Source organism: Prenolepis imparis, unplaced genomic scaffold (assembly GCF_030444845.1).
Source record: "Prenolepis imparis isolate NDT839.2.m4 unplaced genomic scaffold, iyPreImpa1.0 SCAF_1, whole genome shotgun sequence".
NCBI lineage: Eukaryota > Metazoa > Arthropoda > Insecta > Hymenoptera > Formicidae > Prenolepis > Prenolepis imparis.
Window position 1 is genome coordinate 851,973 of NW_028141159.1, and position 27,288 is coordinate 879,260.

Sequence of the window (27,288 nt, forward strand, 5' to 3'; positions counted from 1 at the left end):
TCAAGACCGTCTTAAGTAATGTCTTAAGATTGTACTTAAGACATTCTTAAATATAAGAACCGACTATGAATACCGGCCTATATCTTTGTCTCTTTTTAAGAACGTAGCTGAAAAGAGACAAAGATATAGTTTAATCGGTCGAATGAGTTAATCGGAGATGGTGAAACCGGCCCAAGCTTCCTATCGGAATAAAGGCTGGATTATAGAGGCCGTAAATTTTTTCCGTAACCGTAAATTTAACGATTCAGGGTGCCGTCACATGGGGCGTAACTTGCGTAAGCGTAACCAGCGGATCGCCAATCACCGAGTTATTCCGATAGAGCTCGACGAAGGGCTCTATCGGAATAACTCGGTGATTGGCGATCCGCTGGTTACGCTTACGCAAGTTACGCCCCATGTGACGGCACCCTCAACCAATCGCGTTGCTTGATTCGGCAACGTGATTGGTTGAATCGTTAAATTTACGGTTACGGAAAAAATTTACGGCCTCTATAATCCAGCCTTAAGCCTAGTCTACAATAGAGTCTTAAGGTCGTAAACGTAAGAAATTGACCAATCACAGTCGATTATTCTCCTCGAATTCAACTGTGATTGGTCAATTTCTTACGTTTACGATCTTACGACTCTATTGTAGACTAGCCCTTAAGCCTATACGCCATTAATCTTGTTACAAAAATTTATAGTCCAATACGCAACGCCTATGAACTACTCTGCGAATCGAGACGCGCATGCGCGTGTGTCTGCGCGCTAGACAACACGAGGGGCAGGTGTAGAGTGTAGAGTGTAGGTGTAGATGAAAATGGCATATCGTCGCGATCTGACCTGACGCAGCAGCTGACTCGCAACGAAGACGTTTCTCATTCCTCGGACTGGCGGAGCTGGGAGCTGGCATTGCATATTGTCTCCTCGAACCCAGACAAGTCCAAACAAAAACGCGCAAAGCAGAGAAAGACCCGAACGAATATACACGCGAATTCTGTCCCATTGTGCATAGTGTTGCGAATCGCGAGACGAGATGATTGTTTGCGACGCGAAGTGCGAGTCGTGTGCGAAAGAACCAGGCGAGAATTTCGTCCCGCGAATTTTATCGCGAGATGGCTTCGAATTACGACGAATACAATTATGTTTTGCTATACGGAGAGGCGACGAAACGATTAAATACCGATCCACCAGTTTGACGAAAATCGAGAAGTATAATTTTTATACGAAATACAGAGAGAAAGAGAGACAGAATAACGAAGAATATTGCACGAATCGTCTTTGCCCTCCCCCCCCCCCTTCTTCCGCTCATCGATTTCTCGCTTTGTCGCGTTCATAGTCGAATTTACTCGTTTCTCTTTCTCCTTTCCGCGCGAGAGCTTTTTGCTTGACTCTCGGATTTATTGCCATCCCGGCCTTGTAGAAGCCAGCGTCGCTTTGCGACGACCCGTATATGTCTCCATGTTGCGAGTCACGCTATGCCTGAATGGTGAGTGATGTTTTAGAGGCGTTTCTCCGATTACTCTTTAAAATACATAAATATTTTTTGCCATACGAAAATTCCGTGCGATCCTGCGAGATCCTCCTCGAACCTCCCTCTCTCTCTGTCTCTCACAACTCCTCGTCCCGAATCAATTTTCCACGACTGGCTGGCAGCGGACGATTACTTTGAGCCAGAGATGAGAGAATGCACGTACGATTTCGTGCAAGGAAAATCGAATCGCGCGTATCGTATCCTTTCCATCGGGAAATGCGACGACTCTGTACGATGAGTTGCGAGGTAAGAGAGAGAGAGTATCGCGTTCGTACGAAATTCTGAGGCTCGACATCGGAATGTCGGAGTCGTAGATATCGCATCGCGACGGAGCAGGAGAGAACAATGATCGACGTCGCTAGACTAGACTACTGATTTTGTTGAGGCGCCATGTATACATATGGCGGCCATTGCATCAAAGTATCGCGCGCCCTTCGATCAGCTCCCTCATCACGCATTCGTCCAGTAATTAGATCGCGGATAATTAGCCTTTCTCGCGGACCGAATAAGAGAAAAGGGAGCGAGAGACGTTTTCGCGAGGGGTGGATCTCGGGGAAGAGAAATTGATCGCTTCTACTGGGAAGGACTGCCTGATCTCGAGGTCGTGTCGAAAGAGAGAGAGAGAGAGAGAGAGAGAGAGAGAGAGAGAGGCGATTTTTGTGCGTTGTCGCTAGCTTTTCGAGTTGCGCGTATACACACATATCTAATATAATGATGAATCGTCCTCTCATACGGCAGGTCGCAGTGCTCCGCGTGCAATACCTGCACCGTTAACGGTCCTTTGGCGTCATCGTGACGCCCTTTATTCTTTTTTGCCGAAAGTGTCCGTCTTGATTGCGAGAGATCTCGACGGAAGAGATCTTTCGACCCATCAGATTTTGTCCGGCCCTTCGTCGACCGCTTTTGCTGAACCATTCGTGACGTAATCTACGAATGGCCGAGAGAAACGCGTCACCATAACTGCGAACAAGACCAAAGCGTATCATCTTTTTTCGCCACAAAGAGCCTCGATAACTTTCAGCGCGAGAATAACGCGTTGAGTAAGGTGATTAAGATAATAACGGCTTAAACTCGACATATCAGCACTTTTACCCTTTAAATATCCGAGTACTCGTCCGAGAGTTCCCGAAAATCGATGCCGAATAAATATATCGCGAAACGCATACAAAATGTAGGAACAATCCTAGCGAGTGACTGTTCCAAGCAGTGGCTGATTTGTTCCTAATAATTCTAGGCAAGACGGTATACACATAGTTTCACATCGATGCTCCGAATCTACAACGAGCGTTCTGACGACGAGTGTGGTATACGATCGAATAATCCGTGGCAACTGAAAGAAGACCGTGTTCGAGATGGTTCTCACACGAGACTACCTGCGATTCGTCGAAATAGGGAGAGGTTATCGCAGTGACTGACCTGGCAAGGTATAGCGATCGGAACAATGGACCGAGACTACGTTTTTCTACGGCAGCATATGTAACGGTATTTAATACGATATTTGTTATGTGTCTAATCAATGTTCAGAGCCTATTGCTCGTCGTTCGTGACTGAATTTTGCTGAAATCGATCAGCAATAACGATAAAAAGGACAAAAGACATTGGGTGATTTTTACAAATCCAACCAAATATATAATTGCGCGTCTAACAATGATCCATCTATAGTCGTGCGTAGTGTTGTGTGCCCTCTGCGAATGCGCCTCGAGCACGAGCGATGATAATTTCCCGAGCTCCAACGGTGGCGTGAGACGTGGTGAAATGTCAATGGAACTTGGTCAGCTGTGCGCGGAAAGTCGTTGCGTCAACCTTGCGATGCGAATCGATAGGAATTTACGTTGCTCATCCGGAATCTGATTCGCGTCTCTCCGCGAGCTTCGCTGTTTTTCCCTCTAGGGGTGTAATAACATTCACTGGGGAATTTTTATACACGAATCGAGATAGATTATATATTTGCTCTGTCTTTGCAAAAAGACGCTAGCAAAATAGCCTGAGGAAGAATTGCGTGTTTGTGCAAAAGTACATAAGAATACTATACAAAGATCAAGAAGAGGTAACATGTACATTATTTAATAAAACGGATTTCTAGAAGGTTGATAAAGTCGATAAAGAGAGCGAAAGTGCTCTATATCTATATATATATATGTGTACAAGAACGTAATTTTGGCATCACCAAATAAGTCACATCCCGGCAGTTTGAATCACTATAGCTTTGGAATAGCGACTGAGACTGTCTCCTATAATGCTTATGGGAGTATAGACCACGATTAACTCTAACAATAAGCGACGTACGCTTATAATCGTGCAATCGAAAAATTGCAGCAGCGACTGGCAATCTTCGTCAATTCTTCTCATCGATGTGCATCGAGCGCATTTAGGCTGCTGACACAGAACGAGTTCGTCGTCGTCGTCGTCGTCGTCGTCGTCGTCGTCGTCGTCATCGTCATCATCATCGTCATCGTCATCGCGTTATTGTTACTTTGTCGACGCTCTAGTTTCCCCGCACGGCGTTGCACACGGCTGTAGAGAGCGCTGCAAGAAGCACGAAAAAAGGAAATCGTTGAAGGCGATTTAGTGCCGCGAAGTAATCGCGACATTGTGTGCGGTGTAACTTTGTATGCCAAAGCGCAAAGCGAGAAAGGAGTCGTGTCGATGAAACGTCGCTGCACGCTCGCGATAGCAAAAAGAGAGAGAGAGAAGGCTGGTGCACTGCGGACGCAGGATCGTAACGAGAAACAGGAGACGATCGATGCACTGCCGGCTGATTCCCTCGAGTGTAATGATTTATCAGGTGCGCAAAAATTTCTTTGTTGTCCCTCTCTCTTGTCTCTCTCTTTGTGCATCTTAAGCATGGATCTTAATCATTTGCATTTTCTTCGCAATTTCGCTTTGCTACTTGTAAATAGCGTATATAATAATTTAGACAGGCAGTCGTGTTGATTATGATTGAGTTTTATAATTTTTCATTGAGTTTTATATACGGGCGATGCAATCGGACTGACATTTCTCCGTAAAATAGATTTTTATTATTTTAATTTTCATATTTATATAGTACACAGATTTGTAATAAAATTTAAAATTCCCACGTAATGTGTATTATGAAATAATTTTCGATCAAGTTTGTATCGCTCGTTTAAGCAAAAGTAATTGTCAAATGGAGTCGCCATTGTGTGACACGAGTATGGCTCGTAGCTCCGATACGAAAGGTTTATATGGCTCTGCAATATTCTTACCATAGGAGAAATGATGGTCTCTTATATCTTGTGCTATATTGTGCATTGCATGAAACTTTACATAGCACGAGAGGGAAACGATTTCCGTGTGTATGTGCAATGTATTCTCTAACGTTTCTCTCTCACTAGTGACGTGATTTACGTAACGCGAATGACGTGTTGTCGATCAGAATCGTTTTCATGGTTGTAAAAAAGCGCATTAAATATCTATGCTATATATTTCAATATTTCAAAAAATGTTAGAAAATTTGGAGATATTTAAAAAAATCTTTTTTAGCATTAAAAAAAATTAATTCCTATTCTTTACGTGGTACATTTAAATATTATACAGAATATTTCTTAAAAATCTTAAAACTTTTTTGAAGGTTTATACTATCTTTAAACAATTTGGAAATGTGTGTGATTTAATACGAATTGTTTGTGTTAATTAATAACAAAAATTTAGCGATTTAGATTTGTTAAAACAATGAATTTTATATATTTTTGAATCTATATATCAGTATTTTTTCTTCGTACCATTTAAGTCACCTTATCATTTCGGTTCATCAGAAAACAAACACCATTGTAGTTTTTATCATAATCACAATATTAAATATGGGGGAAATTTTATAGGCACTTTGACAACTCGTTATATTTTTCAATTGGTTATTGTAGAATTTCAACTATTCACGATATATATTTTTTCTAACTGAACTTTTGAACAATCATGCGACGACTGAACTGTTTGCTTTCGCTAGCACGTTTCCCTACAGAAAGCCAGAATTTTTTTTTACTCAAGTGGCGCCGCCATAGTGAATATTTACGCCTTGCGCCGTCTACTGGCAGAATTGAACTGCTTTCGTCCATCGTGTACATTTGGTTTCTGTCTTCCTACATTTTTGGACGGTTAAAATTATATACGATAGACACGATGCAGTAACATGAGGATATCTCGATAGAATATCTTTATAGTAGAGTGCTGACGGATCGATTAGTGATGCTGTGAATAGTTTCGATAAATAGAGTTTTGGACATTGGTACGTATGTGAATATGTATTCATCGTGTAGCTAGTCTCGCCTGTTGGCGATCTCAATATGAATCACGAACGTATACGTGGCTACTCTTACCAATTTGAGTTTCATCTTTCACGTGCATGTTTCAACAGCGAACATCCCATCTTTGTTCCGATCAGCAGCTTCGCAAAGCGTCTCTTGAGATTTCTGAGGTCAAATATCTTCACAACTTTCTCGATTTTGGTTTCGATCCGATCTCAATTTTGTTAACCGACAAACAGAATTCTGATTGCCTTTGAATAACTCTTCTTCAATTTGTCGTCGTATATTTCGATTTTCAAGCAAAATATCTTTCTAACTTTCGATGATAGAGATTCTTCTTCCACGATAATTTTGGGTTTCTTCCGGTTCGACTTCGAGAATATTTCGTTTGAGATCAAATATGGTGTCTGAAAATGACTAAGTAACCTTGGGAAGTAGTTGTAAATGTTTCGTAATAGTTATTTCTTATATATATCGAATTTATACCTCTATACTCTATATCTATGTTATTTCTATATACGAAATAAATCATTATTTCTTTCATCCTAAAAAATAAAAATGTATATTAATTGATTCTTGATAATTATTATCAAATTTTTATTAAATTTTTGGAGATATGGCAAAATATATATTGTGTAAAACATTAAATTTATTTAAATTGTGATGTGTGTGTACAATACAATGTGCTCATTTTATATTAATAAATTTTTGTTTATCTAATGCGAGCGACGTTTTAAACAGTGTTTTAAATAAATATGTTTATCATAAAACAAAATATAAAATTGTGAAAAGTGCAAGTTTTTTCTAAACAAGATCAGCTAGTATCAGCTTTTGATATCGTGCAGTTCTGTATTTACATGAGTGTAAAATTACAAAAGTAGTGGATACATGAATTTTCGTAAATGCTGAGAACGTAATTGGACGCAATCTTTCTAATTTCAAGCTGGAATATCTTGTAGTATTTCTGCACGCGTGAATCTGAAATTAAAATTCTCTCGAAGATACATTCAAAAGAAAAAGAGAATAGAAATTTCTTATTTAAGATGTTACAAGAAAAATAAGAAGCTCTTAAAATATATCGTGCATTGTTGAAGAAGACAAGTGTTCAACAGTTTACGCAATGCTGCATATGACGTAATTTAGTGCTAATTTAATAATGTTTCCAGAATATATTATACGGCCCCACACATACATACATATATTATACACTATAAATTAACCGCAATGTACGATCGTCGTCATAATACACATTTAATATAAAAATAATGTGTGTTGTTAAATTGTTTTTTTTTTATTTGCAACAAGTTTTTTCAGACTCTTGAATATTCTAAAATATATTCAAAAATTTCTTAAATTTAATAAAATTTTATAAAATCTTGAGTTTAAATATAAAATATCTTTATAAGTTTTATTTTTTTATACAAATTAAATTATTTAGATTACACACACATGTACACATTCAATAGATTTTCTATACTCTTTTAATCAGTGTGCTTAGCTTTGTGTTAATTCATAATGTGTTCTATTATAATGCTTTGATATATTATGCATAATGTCACTTGAACAGCAAATAATTTTTACAATCTTTTCTGTTTGAACGTTGACTTCTTCAACGATTCGCAAGTAATATTTGTAACAATATATTTTAAGAATTATTTCTCTCTCTCTCTCTCTCTCTCTCTCTCTCTCTCTCTCTCTCTCTCTTTCTCTCTTCGAATTGAGAATTATATATTACACAATTTGAATTAAATATACAAATTATGACTCATAGTCTGAAAAGAATCTTTTTACATTGTTCGTTTATTATAGATATTCTGCTAAGAGCACATTAGTTAAAAATATACTCAAGAAAATTATTATTTCAATTTCGAAAAAAGAAATATTGTGTTTTGTATTGTACACCGAAATATCGTTTTTATTTGTTAAACACTCCAACGTACTGCGTGCGAAAGGGGTTGATTGGATCAATATCCGTCTTTTACTCCTGTAACACCATCATGATTAGCTATAACTTTGGTGGGAAAGTTTACGTTTATTACAGCAAAACTAGGGATATCGAATTACTTACGTTAGTTCGTATGTCTAATGCGACTGCGTGTTCTATTATACACAGTGTTTTACAAGTCACGAATTACAAAATATTTAAAATTTTGGATGTAATTATAACATTTTATTAGAAATGATATATATGTATATTTTCTAAGAGTATAATCATACAATCATATAAACGACTATAGTAACTTGTGTGAGTAATTGTTGCAATTGAATGTGATATAAGTTACAAAAATAAATTACAAATTACAAAATATAATTTAAGTTAGAAAATTGTTGTCTTGATGAAAAAGTTTTTAAGATTAATAAGCCGCAAATATTGAGAAAAATTTACTTTGTAAATCTGTATTAAATTCAACTGAATCTTGACAATTGATCTATTTTACGAGAAAAAAAAGATTACATTATTTTTTTAATTTTCAATGTAGCGCATGACTTATGATTCACCCTGTACACATTGTGAACAACAGCGGTGACAAAGAGCGGAAAAATAATCGATCGTCAGTGAAATGTATGCGTTGGTCGAAGTGCGGCATCGTCATTCAGCCCCCTTGACGAAGATTGGACGCACGTCCCGAAGGACGTTCTCGGCCTTTCAACTCTGTGCATATATATCGAAGAAGCTCCAAGAAAATAGACTCAAGTGCAACCGCAACTTGTATGTTTGGACAAGGAGTTTGCGCAATTATTATATGAAGTCACGTTGAAATTTTATTATCTTGCTGTAACAGTGAACATACGAAACAGAACATGAATTGGAAAAAAAAGAGAACCAATATCACACAAGTTAAATAGCTTAATCGCTATGTGAAATATATATATGTATGTATTTAAAAATACTGCTATATACCAATGTCGCACGATGATTTTTTGATTATCGGAAGTGTGATCTATATTAGCAACGAACAGCAATCTCACTGGCAATGTGTCTCTTTTATTACTTCAATGAAGATTTTCAAATAATTGCAGCCTATGAAGATTAATAGATGAATATTATATTCTACCTGTTCTACGATAGATTAACACAATTGGATTAGTTGATGAAATAAACGCAAAGCAATTTGAAATATCTACCGACTTTTTTCGAGAGATTGAAATAGAGAAAACGGCCAATTAAAGGCATGCTATAAAGATTGTATTTATTGCAATAACCGCCTTTAAAAGCAGAAGCTATTTGAGATTCTCTGCGACAGCAAAAGATTACGAAATATTTTATAAGACAATTTTTACAATTTTCACGTTAATACCGAAGATTACTCAAAATAAAAGATTACAGTTTATTCCTTCGTAACTGAAGAATAACAAACGTCAACGATTTAAATAATTAACAACGAAATCATTTGACCATGTGTTTTCATCAAATTAGGATAATTAAGATTTTATGTGTTATTCTTTACAATGGCAGTTATATCGACGTAAGTGTGTTTAAGAGAACTAGTGCACATATGTGAAATATTTAAAATAACGTCAAAAATGATGACAATAATTCTTAAGAAATTTTCATTAGCACCTTGTGTTTCTCTCTTTTGTGAGGGATTTTTTCCCTTTCACTGCACAAATGCATATTTAAAATACTGTAATTTTTGTTAAACCTATTTTTGAATCCGTATCTTTTATGGAAAAAATATTCTTTTGAAAAGTATAGAAAAAATGTTTTTTTTCGTTATTAGAAAAATTTTTACTTGTTTAGAAAATAGTTATTCCTCTTTTTTCGAACAAGCGAAAGTTTTTCAAAAGCCTTTATCTATTGTCGAAAGTCGCCTTTACCCGAGACGTTCGAGCTTTGTAAAGTTATAAAACGTTGCTCTATCTCTCGCTTCCTCTCATTCTTGTCTCACTCTTCTTTAAACGAGCCACCGACAAAATTTATGGGACAATTTCTAATCTAAAAAGTATGCAAGGCCGCACTAAAAATCAAAGTTCGATGGCTATTGTAACACGAGAAAATGTTGTGATTTATGTTAGATATTGTGTTGTTTTTTTTTCTATTTAATTTTTAACGAATGTACAGATTAAATAAAAACAAAACAATATAGCTATAAAAATTGTATATTTTTTCTGTTTAAATGCAGGTTGAAAAACAAGGTACAAGATGGACGAATACGACAAGAAATTTGCAGAAATGCAAAAATACATTCCATTTTTGGAAGCGATGATTGAAAGGCTGCAAAACGTTAAGGACAGGGAAAATCGGGATTTGCAATTGCAGAAAATGCAAAGTCTGCACGGGATTCTGTCAAATAGCAAGCGAAAGTACGTTAAATTCATGATAAAATAAATAGAAAATTTATACAAAATTGCGTTATTTAATAATTATATATCTAATAGTATGAATTTCGCTTGCATAATTTATGATTTTTTTTTGTATCGGTATATCTTTTCGAATCTTTTTTATAGATTTATATAATGATAAAAAAATAATACTATATAAAAAATATGATATATAGACATTCTTTAATTAATTAAAATATTATTGGCGGAACAGGCTGAAGATCGAGACATTGCAGCGATGCGAGGATGTTTTGCAGAAACTGCACAATAGAGTAGAAAAGGTAGATATGCTGACATATGCATGTTAAGGCACATTGAGTTTGAATACATATACATGATAATTTATCCCAGTTGATGTTTATGTAGAAGCTCATTAAATATATCGAGTGTTATAAATATTAAATAGGGCCTATGTTTTTAAATATTGGAAAAATAAACTTTAAGACACTCTATATGTATATGTTTACATATGTATATATAGCTTTCGTCTTTTGTGTATGTGTGCATGTGTATGTGTGTGTGTGTGTGTATAATTAAATATATTGTTATATTTTCGAATATATTTTATTATACGCATTGCACAAAACAACTATAAAGAATCCTTTCTTTAAATACTCTGTACATAGATTCAAATACTGTTGAGAAAGAGAACTGGGAGATTGTACTTATTCAAGATTTTATATTTTAAGAAAATATCTAGAATCTAAAATAAATATCAAATTACACATACGCGTACGCGTGTGTACGCTTGAGGAAATAATCTGATTGTTTGGAACAGCATATTTTGTATATATTTTCACTTTTTTTCTTCTCTTGATATGAAATAGGGCAAAATAATATATAATTTAATGCTATCGTCAAGTTTACATTGTATAATGATCTATTTTATCTTGCAAATGTCGCGATATTCTCATTACGACATATTACGTAATTTCAATGTGTGTGCAATATCTATATCTATAAATCTGTACAATTTGAAATGTTACAAGGATTCAAAAAATTCACATTTATTTTCTATGCACTTATTTTAAAATATAGTATAATTTGCACCGCATATATAGATATGTAATAATGTATAATGAAAACACAAAAACAAAATTGTAAACACGTTCCTCTCTCCTTCTTGGTCTCTTGTAATCGCTTGGTACTCAATCCTTGGTTCTTCACACTTGTAGTATCATTTGTTTGCATTGTTTCTTTATACTGTTGAATGTTTTCAGGCTTCCGTAGTGCATGTTTGAGTCTTTGTATTTTAATCATTCTAATTCGACACGAGTTTCAGGGAAACACGCCCGGCTTGCAATTGCCAGCTAAACAAAATGATGGCACCATGCCGCAACCTTCGACGTAAGTCTTTTATTTGTATAAAAATTACAAAAACAAAAATGTGCAAACAATTATGAAAAAATTTGTTGCAAAAAGTTACAATTTTTTGCTCAGCGGATTCTTAAAATTCGCAATAGACGTCAGAAACGTTATATAAAGAAAGAATTTTTTTGTGACTTTTAGTTCGTCGGAGGGTACGAAATCGGATCAGAAAGCGGGAGAACAACCGCAAGATGCGGAAAACGATGTAGAAATTGAAGAAACGCCGGCGAGTCCGGATACAGTCAGATCATCCAGTCCTGATTGCCAAATTCTGCCAGTAATAATTCCTACGGAGCGCCCCACGGAATTGTCCAAGAAGAAACGAACCAGAATCAGACGATTTCGTAAAATACCGGTTATAACTCTTACTGATCGTACGAGAGAAATCTCATCGCCGACAAATTCTAATTTAGAAGATGTTTCTTTCTCCGAATGGGATATGTTGGAAGAATTGGAGAGGCATAATGTTACAAAGAGCAGAGGCGATTGGCAGCCTTCGCTAGTCGTTTCTGGTCACGATGTAGCATCCGCGGCGAAATTGATTAGTAACAATCTGCCGCAAAAAGTCAACGACGGCAGAAACTATACAGCAGAAACTTATAACGTACCGACTGTTCCGGTACCTTCTCTCGGCGGCTCTAGAAGATTAACGTCAGTTTTAGAAAAGAACAAGCTGAATTTGGACATGATAGCCAACAATTCTTCTAGGCCGGAATCACCCGTCAACGTTCCGGAAGTGAGACTCAGGTCTCCTGATCCCGAGATACTGTTTGCGAAACCTACGGCTACATCACCCAGACCAAAAGATAGCCATAATATGTCAGCGAAGCTGCCGTCGAAATCGTCGTCGATACCGCTTCTGTTTTCGCCACCACCTTACTCGAGTGAGCCTCCGTTGTCCATGGAAGATATAGCGGAATTGTTAAACGACGAAGATGACAACGAGAAAAGGAGCAATAAGGCGGGCGAAAACACTGTGAAGCACAAAAAGGATTCAGACAAGCAGGAAGCGACCAAAGACGACAAATCGAAAGGTCCTCCGATGTCGAACAGAGAGAACGAGAAGCGATCAGAGGAGGTTGACAAGTATACAATTAAGATTAGAAAAAATTTGTCGAATGCAGCAGGAACTTCATCGGGATCACAAACGCCTTTTCCGAATTCCAAGTTTCAAGAGCCACGTTATGCGGATAACTACGAGAGGCATCCGCGTCAACGAGATTCTCACGGCCATGAGAACGCGAAAGATAAGTCTACTAGTTCCAACATTTCTGAGGAAGCATCACCTCAGATTCTTTATCATAATATTACGAATAAATCGGATGAAAGAAACGTTCCACTGTATCAGAGACGTTCGAATTTACCATCAGAAGCGTGGAAGGACACAGCTACGCCTAGATCAGAGAACGAATTTGTGATAGAAGGTGTCGATTATTACAACATGCATCTTAATCAGATGCATTGGCCACCTTCCACCACTGATCATGCATTTGGTGCGCAATGGACACCTCCCGTATATGGCGGCATAGCTCAACCACCTTTGCAACCACCCTTGCAACCACCTTTGCAACCACCCTTGCAACCAGTCTTGCAACCAGTCTTGCAACCAGTCTTGCAACCTACTCAACATCCTTATCAACATCCGATAGAACCGCAATTTAGGCCGAATCAATTTCCGGCTGGTCCGACTCTACCCACTGGTTCTAGACCATTAATAACTCCTACCGCGCGGCCGCAAGACTTGAATCACGTGACGAGATCAGAAAATATTCGGGAGGATATATCCTTGCAACCTCCTTTAATGTCTTCCCCTACATTTCCGGTCGCGTCGCAATATAGAGGCTTTCAAATGAATCAAGGATCTTACGATCCAACTTTCTCCGTCGATAGATCGACCCATGTGAGACCAAATTGGGAGGGGCCCGCCAACCGAGCGGGAGAAAATGTGATACCGTGTGGAATTCAGGTTGCGGAAAATTCCACAGGAACTTCATATCCGCGACCCAGCACACCTTATTCCTGGGGCACGCGGGACAACAGACCGCCGTGTAACAGAGGCCGTGGAAGGGACGGATATTATGAAAAGAATAGGACAGAAGTGAGGCCTGGTTTCAATCGCCGATCTGATTGGCCGCGAGACGGTTTCCCGAATCGAGATCCACGTGTTCGTACAGATCACAATACGACGAACCTGAATCAGACCAAAGAGACCGGCGTTTCTGCCAGAGATCCACGCCTTGCCAAAGATAAACACGTGAATACGCCAACTAAAGCCAAAGACGCCGCTCACAAAGAGAGGGATCCTAGAAAACGGCCGACGATCATAAAAACAACGAAAGAAAAAACAAAATCGCAAAAATCAGAATCTGAGAAAGAGAAGGTGGATAAGCAGCTGTCGAAAGATAGGATGCAGTCGCCGTTAGAGAGTCTATATGGCGTAATCGACACGAAGGCCAGTCAAAGTTCCGGTCTGCAAAAGTTCAAGATTCCCAAGATTAAGCGACCCGAACCACCGCAGCCGAGTCGCGTTGCTAATAAGACGAAAGAGACCGAAAGCAGCTTGTCGCGTACGAAAAGCGATAATAAGAAAAGAAATAAAAATTCACGTTCTGATACAAGTAAGGATGATGCGAGCGCTGAAGTAAGCAGTAGTAGCGACAGCAGTCCCGTAACGCAGAATCAGTCCAAGCAAAATGATGCTGCGAAAGAGGGAGATGTTATTTCATCTCTTGTCGAAGAAACTAACAAAAACGAGGTGAAGATTGGTGAAGCAGACTCGGTAACGAGCGATTCCAGATTTAATGATGTCGTGGAGAAAAGCAAGAAAAATGAGTTAGAAGCGGATGAGCCGAAGCAGAAGGAGGAAGTAACGCAGGAGTTGATCGAGGCGCTTATCAGAAAATCGTTTGAATTTGGTGAAGGAAAGAAGTTATTCGAACAGGCCAAACTGATACAGAAGCTCGGGGAGGCGTTGGAGGGGAAGAAGCTGAAGAAGATCAAAAAAATTATCGAGTCCGAATCTGAAAGCAGCTCAGATAAGGATGAAACTAAAGTTGAAACGAAAAAGACTCTAATGAAGAAGAAGAGACGAGTAATCGTGTCAGACAGCTCGGACGATGAGTGTCTTGCGGAGAGGCTCGAAGTTTTAACTGCTGGTTTTGATGCGAACGATGAGCAAACAGCACTAGCCTCTGCAACGGATCTTCAAAGTTTAGAAGAGAAAAACGAAACAACGATATCTGATGATGTAGATAAAGAACTAGTTAAAGATATTACTACGAAGAAAAATAATAACTCATCAGGAAATCGTGACGAAAAGCGTGACATTCAAGTAGATGACAATAATAAAAATAAAAACACACGAGGGAAGAAAAAAAGTAAAGAGAATGATCGGTTAAAAGACAAAAATGAAAAGACTGATGTTCAGTCAGAAAACAATAAGCAACCGAATAGTCGATTAGAAGATGATGACAAAGCAAAAAAGCAAACTGAAGATAAGCTTATTCGAACATCTGTAGAAAAATCGAAGGATAAAAGTATCGTACAACGTTCGTTGGATCGAGATAAAGATCACGCAGAATGCGCGGAATCTGTTTCTGACATTGCGCAAGACCGAGCTGATGAAATTTCTGATAAACCTAAAGTAAAAACGAAGAGAAGAAATTCTCTGGAAATGTTGCAAGAGGATATTAGAGAAATGTTTATTAGCAAAGGCGTAGTGACAGCGACAGGTCATCGGATGTGTCGATTACTGAAAGAAGATCAATCAGCCCCAGGAACGAATTCGGGCACGCTATTGACGAACTCTAAGAAGGACGAGACATCGAGCGCGTCTGAGAAAAAGATTGCGGAGCCGAATAACGAAACGGTAGCGAACGACTTGAAGAAAGCTTTGAGATCTCATAATAGTGGAGAGTCGAGTAAACCGAAAGTCAATACTAAGAGAGGCATGAGACGGACTCGTAATCTACGTTCCAGAGAATTTATTTCTAGTTCCGAAAGTGAGGAGGATCAACCGTTGGCTCTGCGAAGAGCCGATAAGATCAGCAGCACCGGCAATAAGACACCGACTCCAGAAGAGGATCGCAACGAGGAAATCAATGATCCACTCCGTAGATCCAAACGTGTCTTGCGTAAAGATGTCGTGAAGGAACCACGAGTGCTCGTAGAGAAGACGGATATCACAAAGATAGACCTGTCTAAACTTATGTTTGATAGCTCGTCTGACGAGAGCTTCGGCATAGATGTGTCCGAGATAACCGCGGCGGTGGATGATTCTCTTCGGCCAGAGAAGCAGTCCGATCAGGATTCGGTGGCGAGTTTGAGGCAACAAAAAATGGGCAAAAACAGAAAACGCAGTTCGAAGTTGAAAAGGAATTCGTCCTTGCTTACCGACGATAAGAGCGAGGACGGAATGTCCTTCACGGACGAGGAGAGCGTTCTATCGGACATTTCCATGTCGAGTAGCACAATTGCCGGAAAAAGAACGAGCAATGGCTCAGCTAGAACGTCGACTAGAGAGGAATTGTTGAGCAATATTCTAGTGGGGCTGGTGCCGGCGCCGACAGAGAAGAGCGTGTTGCTGACTGACAAAGGTAGTGAAGCAGACCTCGATGAAGACATAAATGAACCGCCAACCATCGAGACAAACGCGAAAAAGACCTCGACGAAGAAAAAAAAGAAGAAATCTAGCTGGCAGATGGGAATAGTGACTACTAAGAAAAGAAAGAAAAAAACCGCTTTGGCAGCTTCCTCTAAAATCGCTCAGACAAATCTCGACGAGACAAATACTGGAATCAACATTTCGATGGATACGACTGAAGATAATCAATCGATATTAGAAGAAAACAAGGCTGCAGCGGTGGAAAAACTTCCCGATGAAAATCGTACTGTAGATGACGCAAATATAGCTTTTTCAATAAAATGCGATATTAAGTCACCTCCAAATACAGATAATTTCGATATAGATTATAACGAATTAGACTTTGCTGCGTTATCAGAATCTTTGGATGCAATTAAGGCAGCACTTTCGAGCGAGTCGCTTCTTTCCATCGAGGAAAGTAAGCCGACGATAAAGATTGAGACGGAAATAGCGGAAGGTACAAGTACTGCTGTTATCACCGAGTCACCGAGTACTACTATCACGAACACAATTTGCAAAGAAACATCGAAGATTCTTTATGACGAGCAGATGGAGGAGCTCTTTGGCAGGATCGAGATTAAACAACTGACGGACTATATATGGTCCGGCCAGGACAAGTACAAGTGCCTGTTGTGTATCTTCACGGGCAAAAACATCGTTCATCATTACAAGATGAATCATCTCGGACGAGAGGTGCTAATCGCGCGTCTCAACTCGACGAACGCCGAATCCGCGATTCTGGAGAGTGGCGCGACTGCAACACCATCCACGACAGAGGCAACGAGCCAGGTGTGCAAGTTCCGCTGCAGATTCTGTTATTATGTGACGGAAGGCGCGGCGGACGTGGCGCTCGAAGCCTTTTACGAGCATTGCACCACGCACACAGGCGAATATAGGTTCCATTGCAACAGTTGTACTTATCAAGCGGTGGCCAAGGCTTCTATGAGAACGCATTACTATAAAATGTGTCGTAAGCACAACGACACGTTCAATGAGTCCGCGACCGAGGACGACGTCCCGCGGGAAGGCGCCGTCTACGGCTACCTATGTCGCGGTTGCAATTACGTGCAGTTGAAACGGCATAACGTGGAGGCCCACGTTGCGTTTTGGCATCGAGATACCGAGATGAGTACCGAGATCTTGAAGATTAATATGTCCGCGACGAGCGTAGAGAGTGTCACGAGTAGCAGCAACGAGATGAGGCAACTTCCGGCTTCCGCCAATGCAAAAGAGGCTTTCGCTGTAGAAACGAAGCCGAACATTTCTCTACTCGAAGACATGGAGAGCAAAGATACGATGGAGATGAATATTGTGAGGGAAATATCTCAAGACAACAACGATAGTACCGGAGAGTATATTCTACGTGAACTGAAAACGGAAGAAGCGCTCGAGATCAAGGAAGAAGAAACGGAGGAAAGATCGACGGGAGGGTCTCAAGAGGAGCCGAATGAGGGATCTGTGAGCACTGGTAATCTAAGCGCATTTGTTTGTCCGCCCGAGCTGGAAAACAACGAGGACGAAATACAGCGGGAACGGCAGCGGCTGATGCAGGAAATTGCCAATAATATCGGTATCCTAAAAAATTATTCCAAACCAGACTTGTCCATAATAAACAAGCTGCAGGACAAGATGCAGCGCACAGACATGGGCGTTCATTCTGACCCCGATTCGTCATTCGAGAGCATTCCGGAGGCGACAGAAGATCCTTCATTTCTTCTCACGAGTCCTACCATAGAATCCGAAAGCAACAACGTAATCATCAAGGAGGATACGTTGAATCAAGATTCGAATGATCAAGAAAACCCCTCCTCTTCTACGGAAGAACAGTCGGTTACTGATAAATTGGAGGTGACGAACGGCAAACCGGACGGGATAAAGATTCGAGATCCCCTCACAACCATGGATCCGTGCAAGAAGGACGATGATGAGAGCGACGGTGAGATCAGCGACAACGAGCGTTCGGTGCCGATCTTCGAATCGGATTCCAGTAGCGAACAATCGGATTCCGAGCCACCAACCGATGTCAACATGATCCTGATGGAGACATCGAATATGAACGCATCGTCGTCGCGGGATCCGATGCTGACGACGATTCAGAGGCTGGCCGCGCAGCTTCAAAACGTCAAACCGTTGGAGCCGGCGGTACTCGACATTAAAGTGGAGATCAAGAGCGAACCCATGTCGTTGATCCCGAATCCACCGAATGTCGTGCCGATTGCCACTGCCAAGCGACTGTTGGCGAAAGAATCAAAGGATGCGTCGAAGACACCGGAAACGCCAGAACGCGATGATTTCAGTCCACCCAAGAATTTCATCAGATTCAGGCGACTGAGCGGCGACATGCTATCTATACCGGTGCAGTCGGATAATCAAGAGGACACGCAAGCCTCCAGTATGGGTGGGTCGAAGCATGATAATGTTCCTAATAATTGAATATATTAATCAGGAATCTCAAGAGATTTATCTGTTAACGTGTTTAAATAAAGATATTTATATGTATGTAATTTACATTATAATGTAAATTAAATTATCCGATTGTTTTAGATGGAGCTCAATCGGACAACGCGACAGACGTGGCTGATGCAGAGGGGGAGTGTTCGTTCCTCAAGATCGAAAATGTGGTTAGCCTCGCCAAATCCGACAATACTGGAAACGAAAGTCCTATTGTAAGAATATATATATCGCAATATTTTTTTATCTTTGAAATATTCAATTATCATCGTCATCTTATTATATCTTTACATTATTTTTAGATAAACGACATCAGAAAAGCAGTGGAGATCTCTCCGAAGAAAGGAATACCTCCTATCCTGAGGAAATCCAATCAACCTATAATATTGAAGAAGTTTAACATTATATCGCCGTCGTTGGTGAACTCTCAGGGTATTCAACCGACTACATCGGAACACCTGACGTTGTTTCCGGTTAAGGCTCCGCTAACATCCTCGGCAAAATCCGCCAGCGCTCATCATTTGGCCACGAAGTTCGTGCCTATCGCCCCGAAGATGCCAGTGACAAGCTCGTCGAATCTGAAAATAGTGAAGGTAGTGCGAACGCCTCTGCCTATAGTGAAGTCGTCCATGGATGTGTCGCTCTCGTCTGTCGCGAAGCTAAAGTCCGCGGATGCGTACGCGGCGATGCTGACGGAGACGAAATTGGTCCATTTCTTCAAGTGCATGGGTCGCGACTGTCATTACACGACCGACTGCATCTCATTGTATTTTAAGCACTATTTCAAGCACTGTGATGAGATTAACAAGCGAAAGGACAAGGAGGAACAGCACGATTTCAAGAAGTGCGCTTATTGTTCCGAGTCTCCGGAGGACTGGAACGGCATGAAAACTCATCTATGGGAAAAGCACAGTTCGTGCCGATACCAGTGCGTTTATTGCTTCTATCGGGCCCTTACGCCATGCTATGTACAGCAGCATCAAGTAAGTAACTTTAGCTATTGTTTTAAATGAAAAAAATAATGTATCTGTGATTGTGATGGATTAAATTTTTCAGGCGACTTGTCATCCTGGCAGCAGGTTTTATTTTCTATTGGGCAAAATGCTTCAACCGATTCAAAAACGGGAAAAGATTGATTATCAAGATTATATAAGGCCACTTGTGTGCAAACATGGTACGTTATTACAGTAATTTTGTATTAATTGTGTAATAATGTAATACAATATTTTTATGTATTATATACAAATATATTAACATGGTATCTGTAGTATCTTATTGCGGACAATTATTAATTCGGATAATTTTCAGATTGCGGGAAGATGTTTTATACACTTGAAACATTTGCGATGCACTTGAAGGAACATCAAACTTCACATTTCACGTGTCATTTATGTAATTATAAATATGAGATGAAATTACTTATATCCGTAAGTATCTTCTCATTCATATCGACTGATTGTCGCTAGAAAATGGAAAATAATTGCCTTATTTATTTAATGTTTTAATGTTTCACAGCACTACAAGTCACACGGATATTCCAAGTATCAATGTGTATATTGTTTACATGGTACTGAGACTTTAAACGAGATGCATCAACATTTGAGCGCTTTTCACTGCAATCGACTACCGCAAACTCTTGAGCGCTCATTTCCTCCAATGGTATAATTGCTATAATTAATTAAACAACAAAGCGATAAAGTTATTATTATCATTATGTCAAAACCATTTTAATTTTTAATCTGTTTAGAGTCATTATAATATTACGATTCGTTTATTATCAATCGTATTTATTTAACATATACAAAACATGTATTATAGGTAAAACCCAGCGTGAACGTTGTACAACAGCTCGTTATGCGAACTTTTGACGAGTCTGTGAAGGCCAACGAAGGAAATATCGAATCGAGTGCTGACAATTCTAAAAAGGATACTTCTACGAAAGACGCGATAAACGATCAGACTTCTGTAGCTTCACCAAATATAGAAGTTGCTTCGAATCAAGAACGGTCCAAAGCATCCAACAGTCCAGCGATGTCTAGCTTCACCGATAGGATCAGTACGAGCAACATGGAAACTAATGCCAATGTTTCCAATACTTTAGAAAAACAATCTATAAATGCGTCTCTTGCTAGTAGTATCGCTGAAAACGCGAATAAAGATGCTAGTGAGAAACAATCTCTACAAAATAAATCCTCCTCGCAAGGATTGGAAAAGGACAACTTAAGTACTACAAATCAGATTATTCCGGAACAGGAACTCGAGCTGCTGCCGTGCTTAAATGACTCTGATGCCGTGGATCCACTAGAATTTTCAAATGAATTCGATAGCAGTGATGAATTTGTCAGTACCAATCTTCTGGATAATCCAGAATTTTTGAAGAGTCTGGCCGTCAATTCTAGCAGCACGTCGTTCTTTAATGACGATGCGGCAACGTCCGCGGATAAAACAGAAGACAGCGACATCGAGATCTTGGAGAATATTGAAAGCGGGAAGAAAGAGAACGTCGAAGATGATGCGAATCACCCAACAGATTCAAAGTTTTCCGTCGAGATGAAGATTGAGATAGAGGAGCAGTCCGAACTGTGCGATATCGAGGATAAATGCACGTCCGTAGAGGCGTCTACATCTGCCGACGTTCAGTCGGAGAGACCTTTAACTTTGGACGACATCAGAGACACTGGTCTTGCCGGACTTGAACTGTACAAATGTGGTTATCTGGAGTGCATTTTCGCGGCGACGAATGCGGTAACATTAAAGATGCATATTAAGAGCTGTACTTTTGGAGAGCCTATCAGAAATTTATGTTGCCCGCATTGTAAGAAACGTTTCATCAGGATCGGTTTTCTTCTGGAGCACTTGAAGGCTCATGGATTGAAGCGTTTCGGATGCTCGTTGTGCGAGATTAGATACGCGGTCTCGTATCAAGCTACGCAACATATGAAAACGAAACATAAACATCTCAACACAAAATTAGTACCTGCAGATCCAACGAACCCGTCGGCCGAAGGCCTCTTTATCGTGCAAGCAGTTGTAAGTCTTTCCCATTTCATCATAATTATTTATATTAAATTTTAAAACAGATACATTATATCCTCTCATTTTTTATAAAAAGCATATAGATTGTGTAATTTTCTCGTATGTAAATTTTATAGCCTTATGGATCCGCTGATCGGAGAACCAAGAAGCGTAAAGGTACAAAATCCGGAGCGGAGCAAGATACCGAAAAGAGTACGGATTTCGAAAAGTTGTCGTTCAGCCCTGATGAGATAGAGCAATTACCGCGTCAGGCGATTTACAATCGGGAGGTTCAGTGCGCCGTGTGTCCTTACACGACGAAAGTTCGAACGAACATTATCCGACATCTGCAATTACACGCGAAAGACCAGACCGTGCCCGAGAGCGGACCTGTCAATCCCGTTCCCTGTTTAGATAAAAAGGAGAAGATGTTCGATAAGATGGTGAATCTGGCAAGCAGCTCGCACCAAAACGGGCGAATGGGTGGGAAGCCGCGAGAAATTGTGAAAGAAAGTGAAGAGGACGATAGTATACCGAAATTTGTACCGGAACATAAAAGGTATGTATCGGATTTCAGATAATAGTCGCCAACAAATGTTATGAGACAATTATTAACTTTCTTGCGAATAGATATGTGTGCAGCGTGGCCGAGTGTAATTATCTGACGGTGGACGAGGCGATGTTGAGGTATCACTTGAAGGCTCTGCATTCGGAAGAACCGTATTTCCGTTGTCCGCATTGTCCTCCACCGCCACCGGGTCAAGAGAGCCAAAATATAGCGATCGATAAGATGGGTGTTCACTTGAAGATGCACGATGCAAGACTCTACAAGTGTTCCCATTGTAATCACCATCATTATCACAGGTTTGCATATATTTATATAATTTTTCAACTCTGCGCGCACGGTTACGTTATTTTTATATTTTTAAATAAATTTAATTTTCTTGTTTTATTCGTGCAATATTATAATTTTAAAACATGTGACAAGTGCTCCTCTGCAATTAATAGTAATTACTAAATTACTAATTATTATACAATTAAAATGACAAGTATCATAAAACGATACTAGTTTATTCAATCAAAAAAACAGATACATGAGAAAGACGGAAACTATTACACTTGTCGGATGTTTTAAAATTTTCTTCTCGTGGCGCAAGTGCACTTTCTATGCTTTCTGATAGTCTCGAAATATCATCTAGGCACGTCGTGGAGCGGCATCTTACCGACAAGCATCAGGAGAAGAGACCATTCGTGAAAGTAGTTAGAGATGTCGAGAATACGGAGAACGTTCAACAGTCGATTAACGAGGAGACGGAGGAAGAAGTACCCGATCCGGACGGCAATCATTGGAAGTGCAATCTCTGTGACTTCAAGTGCGTTTACAAAGCCGATATAATCGCCCACGCGGACACCGTTCACGGCGAGAACTGTCAATACAAGTGTACCTTGTGCTCGTACAAGACGAGCGGAAAGATCAATCTCGAGCAGCACATCAACGGCAAGCACGCGTGCGATTCTAACGCCGATTATACCGTGATTTATCAGAGGATAAAGGGGGTCAACAAACGTAACGTAGAAGCTACGGAGCAAGGTGGACAGGACGAGCCCTTCGACACGACGCCACTTTGGACAAGAAACATGCCACGGATTCGACATATCCGCGGGATTCTTTTGGAAGAGGAGGAGAGCGAAGAACCCGCGACGAGCGACAAATCGTCGTCGTCGTCCGCAACTCCGAAGGTATATCCGGGTAAACGCAAGAGTGACGCAGAAATTTCGACGAAGCCGGCTAAGATGAGGTCAACCGGAAAGTCAGGCGACGATAATAGCAAACATTTTAAGGAAAAATCGAAGAGATCGCTCTCGTGCGACAAATTGTCCGAAGAGGCGGAAGGCGAAGACAAATCGGCCAAAGACTCTAAAATGGGCGCGGCTGAACTCAACGATTCAGATGTAGGAAGATTCGGGCCTTACGGCAAGCCAGACGGCAATCTGTATATCTGTACTCTGTGTAATCATTTCAAGACCAAATATAAGCACGATATGAGAGATCATCTTTACAAGGAGTTGAATTACGCGAGGTAAGTGATACTAAAACTTGGAACATTTTCGAGGAATTGCTCGTTTTTTTTTTTTTTTTTTTTTTTTTGCGAATATTAAGAGAGATTATATGGATTCATTTTTTAGGTGGCATTGTAAAGTCTGCGGATATTTATCGGTAAATCGTAATGCGTTAATACAACATTTTGGAAAACGCCATAATGGAGAATGTCCGGAATCCGTACCACTTTCTCCGGACAACGCGATTGAGGATTGGGTATGCTTATCAAGATATTTCATTTTATTAATCTTTATTATTATATATTTGACTTTATACTCTTTCATTATAAATTAACACACTGCAAAATTTATGCAGGTAAAGACTTTACTGAAGAAACAGACAGATATGATCAAGGCATCTAAAAACATCAATGTTCTTTTCAAAAATGTCTCGATATCCGGTAGTACTTACCGAGAAGTTGATAACGCAATTTCTCCAAAGAAGACCCAAACCAATAACAAAAGAACCGTAAATCTCGCGCCTACGATATCTAATCTACAGAACGACATCCTTCGAGATGCTAACAGAAGCAGCATAGATACCGACGACGGTGATAGCAGAGACAACGAGGATCTTGTAATCGATATGAAAGAGGATGAGGCATTCGAGAGTAGAAACAACGAAAATAAGCCTAAAAACGATAAATGTAAGTATATAAATCATGCTCAGAATTATATATATTTCAATCCCTCTCATTTAGATAAAATGAAGTATATCGTATATCGATTTTTACGCGCAGTTTGCGAGAAGAGCGAAGAAATATCGGAAAAACCGCTCATCTGTAAGCACTGTCAGATGACCTTCAACCGTCCGCGCGGATTGAAGCTTCACATTCAGTACTCGCACTTGAAACGACTCGGCTTCCTGTGTCCTTATTGCGACCGCAGTACCAACTCAGAGGCGATAATACGTCAACATATTCGTTCGAAGCATCCGAAGGAACCGGAGAAGATCATACACAATCCAACCATGGAAAACGCGAAGCTGAGCAACGAATTCTGGGAGAAGGAATACGGTATCGTCTGCCCGTCAAAATCCAAAAAGCGGAAGTTGAACGCTGATGCCGGCGACGCCGCTATCGAAAATTGCGCGGACATGCGAGAGAAGTGTGAGGCGTGCGGCTTCACGGCCATGAATTATGCGGGATTGAAGTCGCACATGAGATCGCACGTCCCTACCTCCAGCAAGCACAATCTCAAGTGCTCGTATTGCACTTACAGTTGCTCCTACAAGGCCGAATTGCTGGAGCACTGCGAGTTTAATCATCCCATGATGCAGTTAAAATACCAGGAATTATCGTCAGCAACTGGATCCTCTTGTAGCGAGACTATGAGTAGATCATCAACGCCTAAGAAACGAGATATCGATTCGTTAGTGGAAGATATAGAAGAAGAGGAAGAAGAGGAAGAGGAAGAAGAAGAAGAAGAGGAGGAAGAGGAAGAAGAGGAACCAACGATGTCTGTCAGCAAACCGATGACCATAATGTACTGTTGCTTCTATTGCATGTTTCGCAACAACTCGTTGCGATCCGTCAGGCGACATTGGAGTCGTGTGCACAGGGACTCGAAAGATCCGGAGGCCACCTTGAATGCAAAGATCAATCTATCTCTACCGTTTAGATACAAGGAGACTCTAGCGGAATTGTCATCGCCCAAGGATTACGTGAAGAAGAATGTCGTTGAAACATCATCGCCTCGTGACTTTGTAGAGCGATCGGAGAACCAATCACCGATTCTGGGTCCACGGCGCGGATGGGTCTGTCAGTGGGACGGGTGTCAGGAATTTTGCGAGACTGACGCCGAGAGGATAACACATCAGAACATGTTTCACTCTCATCTGCCGCCGAAATGGAAGGAGCAGCGGCAAAATCAGTCGAATAGGTAAGACCGCGTTCTACCTTCATATTCTTCATTGTCTCTATGAGAAGACACTTATTAATTAAACAACGCAAATCTCTATATTTTAGCACGCTACGACTCCCTGCTTATAGTCCTACGAAATATTCGAGTCTCGCAGTGAAGACCGAGAATACCAACTTGAACTCGGTTGTGGAGTTAAATCAGGCTAGACGGAATCTGGACTTTGATGTCGCGATGAAGAGCAATCGGAGTCATATTTCTGACGCTTCGTTACTTCAAGGCAGCAGTTCAGGTCGAGCTGTCGCGAGAAAGTCTACAAGTAGATCCACTCTCTCCTACACGAGACCGGGTCCTCGCGTGTTCAAGGCTGTCGCTCGCAAATCCACGAATCCATTGCCGAGGTATCCGCCAGGCGCTTTTATGTCATATCAGTCGATGCCACGTGGCATAAAGATGGAATTAAAAGCGAAAGAGTTAGAGACAGAGAGTGAGCCGTCCTCCCATTACGGAATACCAAGTAGACCGGTTAATTTAGCCGAGTTAAATACGTATATGGTAGTCGGAGGTCACAAAATGAGATTAACCTGCCTCACTCTGTCCACTCTGATTAATATCGATGCGAAAATATTGTTGAGGGACGTTAGAAAAGATCCTAAATATGCCGCGATTCTGTCGAATTTTGACTAATATCATAATAATTTTTTTTTTTTTTACATAGAGTCACAGGTAAGTAGGTAGAAGCATAATTTCGTATCATATCGAGAGATTCAGGATTATTACAGATTTTCCATCATTAATGGTGATTGATTGCGAAACCTGATGTAGGCGTGAAACTACAAAATGTAAAACCCTAATTACAATTTTCGTATGCGATGAAACTTACTTACGAGAGGAGAAACAAAGAAAATTAATTTTATATAATTTTACTTTCGATTTTTTCGTTTTATAAAGTGTCTATAGTAAAAGTGGACGATATAAATAAACAGTTGATAAACATAACTGTGTGCGTTAGGGGAAGAAAAGATCATATAAACGATTAGTACAATTAAAAAATTAGTAAAATATTTTAGTTTAAAATATTGTCGTCTCGAATATATGTTTGATGTGATACTTTTATATGATACAAAATCATATAGAGTTGTCTGTTGAGATCGAATTATTGTTAAACCTATGATTACACTGCAAACTTACGTCATAATAATCATCGAAAATAGAAGGAAAATATAATTTTTCATATATTTTTTAAAATTACACGTTAATCATTTATATCACTCGTATTTATTTTATTCAAAGTAGCAAGTCGCCTTTAATGCGAAACGAGGTAAGGAAATAAAATGTTATATTATCTATCTCTTTTCTTTTGTACTGTAAATATCTTTTATTTAATAATAATATATTCATAATTTTATAAATATTCTATTGTGCTTTTTATTTTGATGAAAAGATAAAGATAATGTTTGGTTTAAAGTCCTATAATATGCTATTTCAGCAATCGCATTTAGTATATACAGGAATAATATAAAAATGTCAGACTTTAGTTAGCACATTACATTGTATTTTTCAGCGACAAAATTTTTCTTTCGTCCCGTAAGTCATTTTGATATGATGAAAAATAGTAAACAGGATTTTCTGTAATAAGACAAGACTGACACGCGTCCTATGTATTGTAACAGGAGAGAGTATCTTTTAAGAAACTGTAAATATATGTACCATACCTCAAATAAATATTTTTAATGTTTATAAATTAGTATATA

At 39.7% G+C, this 27,288-nt stretch overlaps 1 protein-coding gene and 1 long non-coding RNA gene across 8 annotated transcripts; one reads left to right on the forward strand and one right to left on the reverse strand.

The window, feature by feature from the left end:
* Positions 1-1,234: 1,234 nt before the first annotated feature.
* LOC145940772 (uncharacterized) lies at positions 1,235-27,284 on the forward strand. Of its 7 annotated transcripts, none has more exons than XM_083046324.1 (18): positions 1,235-1,468; positions 9,900-10,080; positions 10,313-10,379; positions 11,375-11,445; positions 11,608-18,506; positions 18,653-18,774; positions 18,862-19,542; positions 19,616-19,733; positions 19,868-19,986; positions 20,075-20,218; positions 20,378-21,589; positions 21,712-22,133; positions 22,205-22,438; positions 22,756-23,655; positions 23,762-23,891; positions 23,991-24,321; positions 24,415-25,555; positions 25,642-27,284. In XM_083046324.1, the coding sequence occupies exons 2-18, from the start codon at positions 9,920-9,922 to the stop codon at positions 26,219-26,221; spliced, it is 13,332 nt and encodes a 4,443-aa protein (XP_082902450.1). In that variant the 5' UTR covers positions 1,235-1,468; positions 9,900-9,919; the 3' UTR covers positions 26,222-27,284. The 7 variants fall into 7 exon arrangements, with proteins under 7 accessions (XP_082902450.1, XP_082902434.1, XP_082902424.1 ...); XM_083046308.1 differs by lacking the exon at positions 1,235-1,468 and adding an exon at positions 2,133-2,995; XM_083046298.1 differs by lacking the exon at positions 1,235-1,468 and adding an exon at positions 4,036-4,298.
* LOC145940805 (uncharacterized) lies at positions 3,870-5,444 on the reverse strand. The gene is made up of 2 exons (XR_014426073.1): positions 5,257-5,444; positions 3,870-4,039 (listed from the first exon to the last, which is right to left on the reverse strand). It is a non-coding gene; the product is annotated as an uncharacterized LOC145940805 (long non-coding RNA).
* Positions 27,285-27,288: the final 4 nt, after the last annotated feature.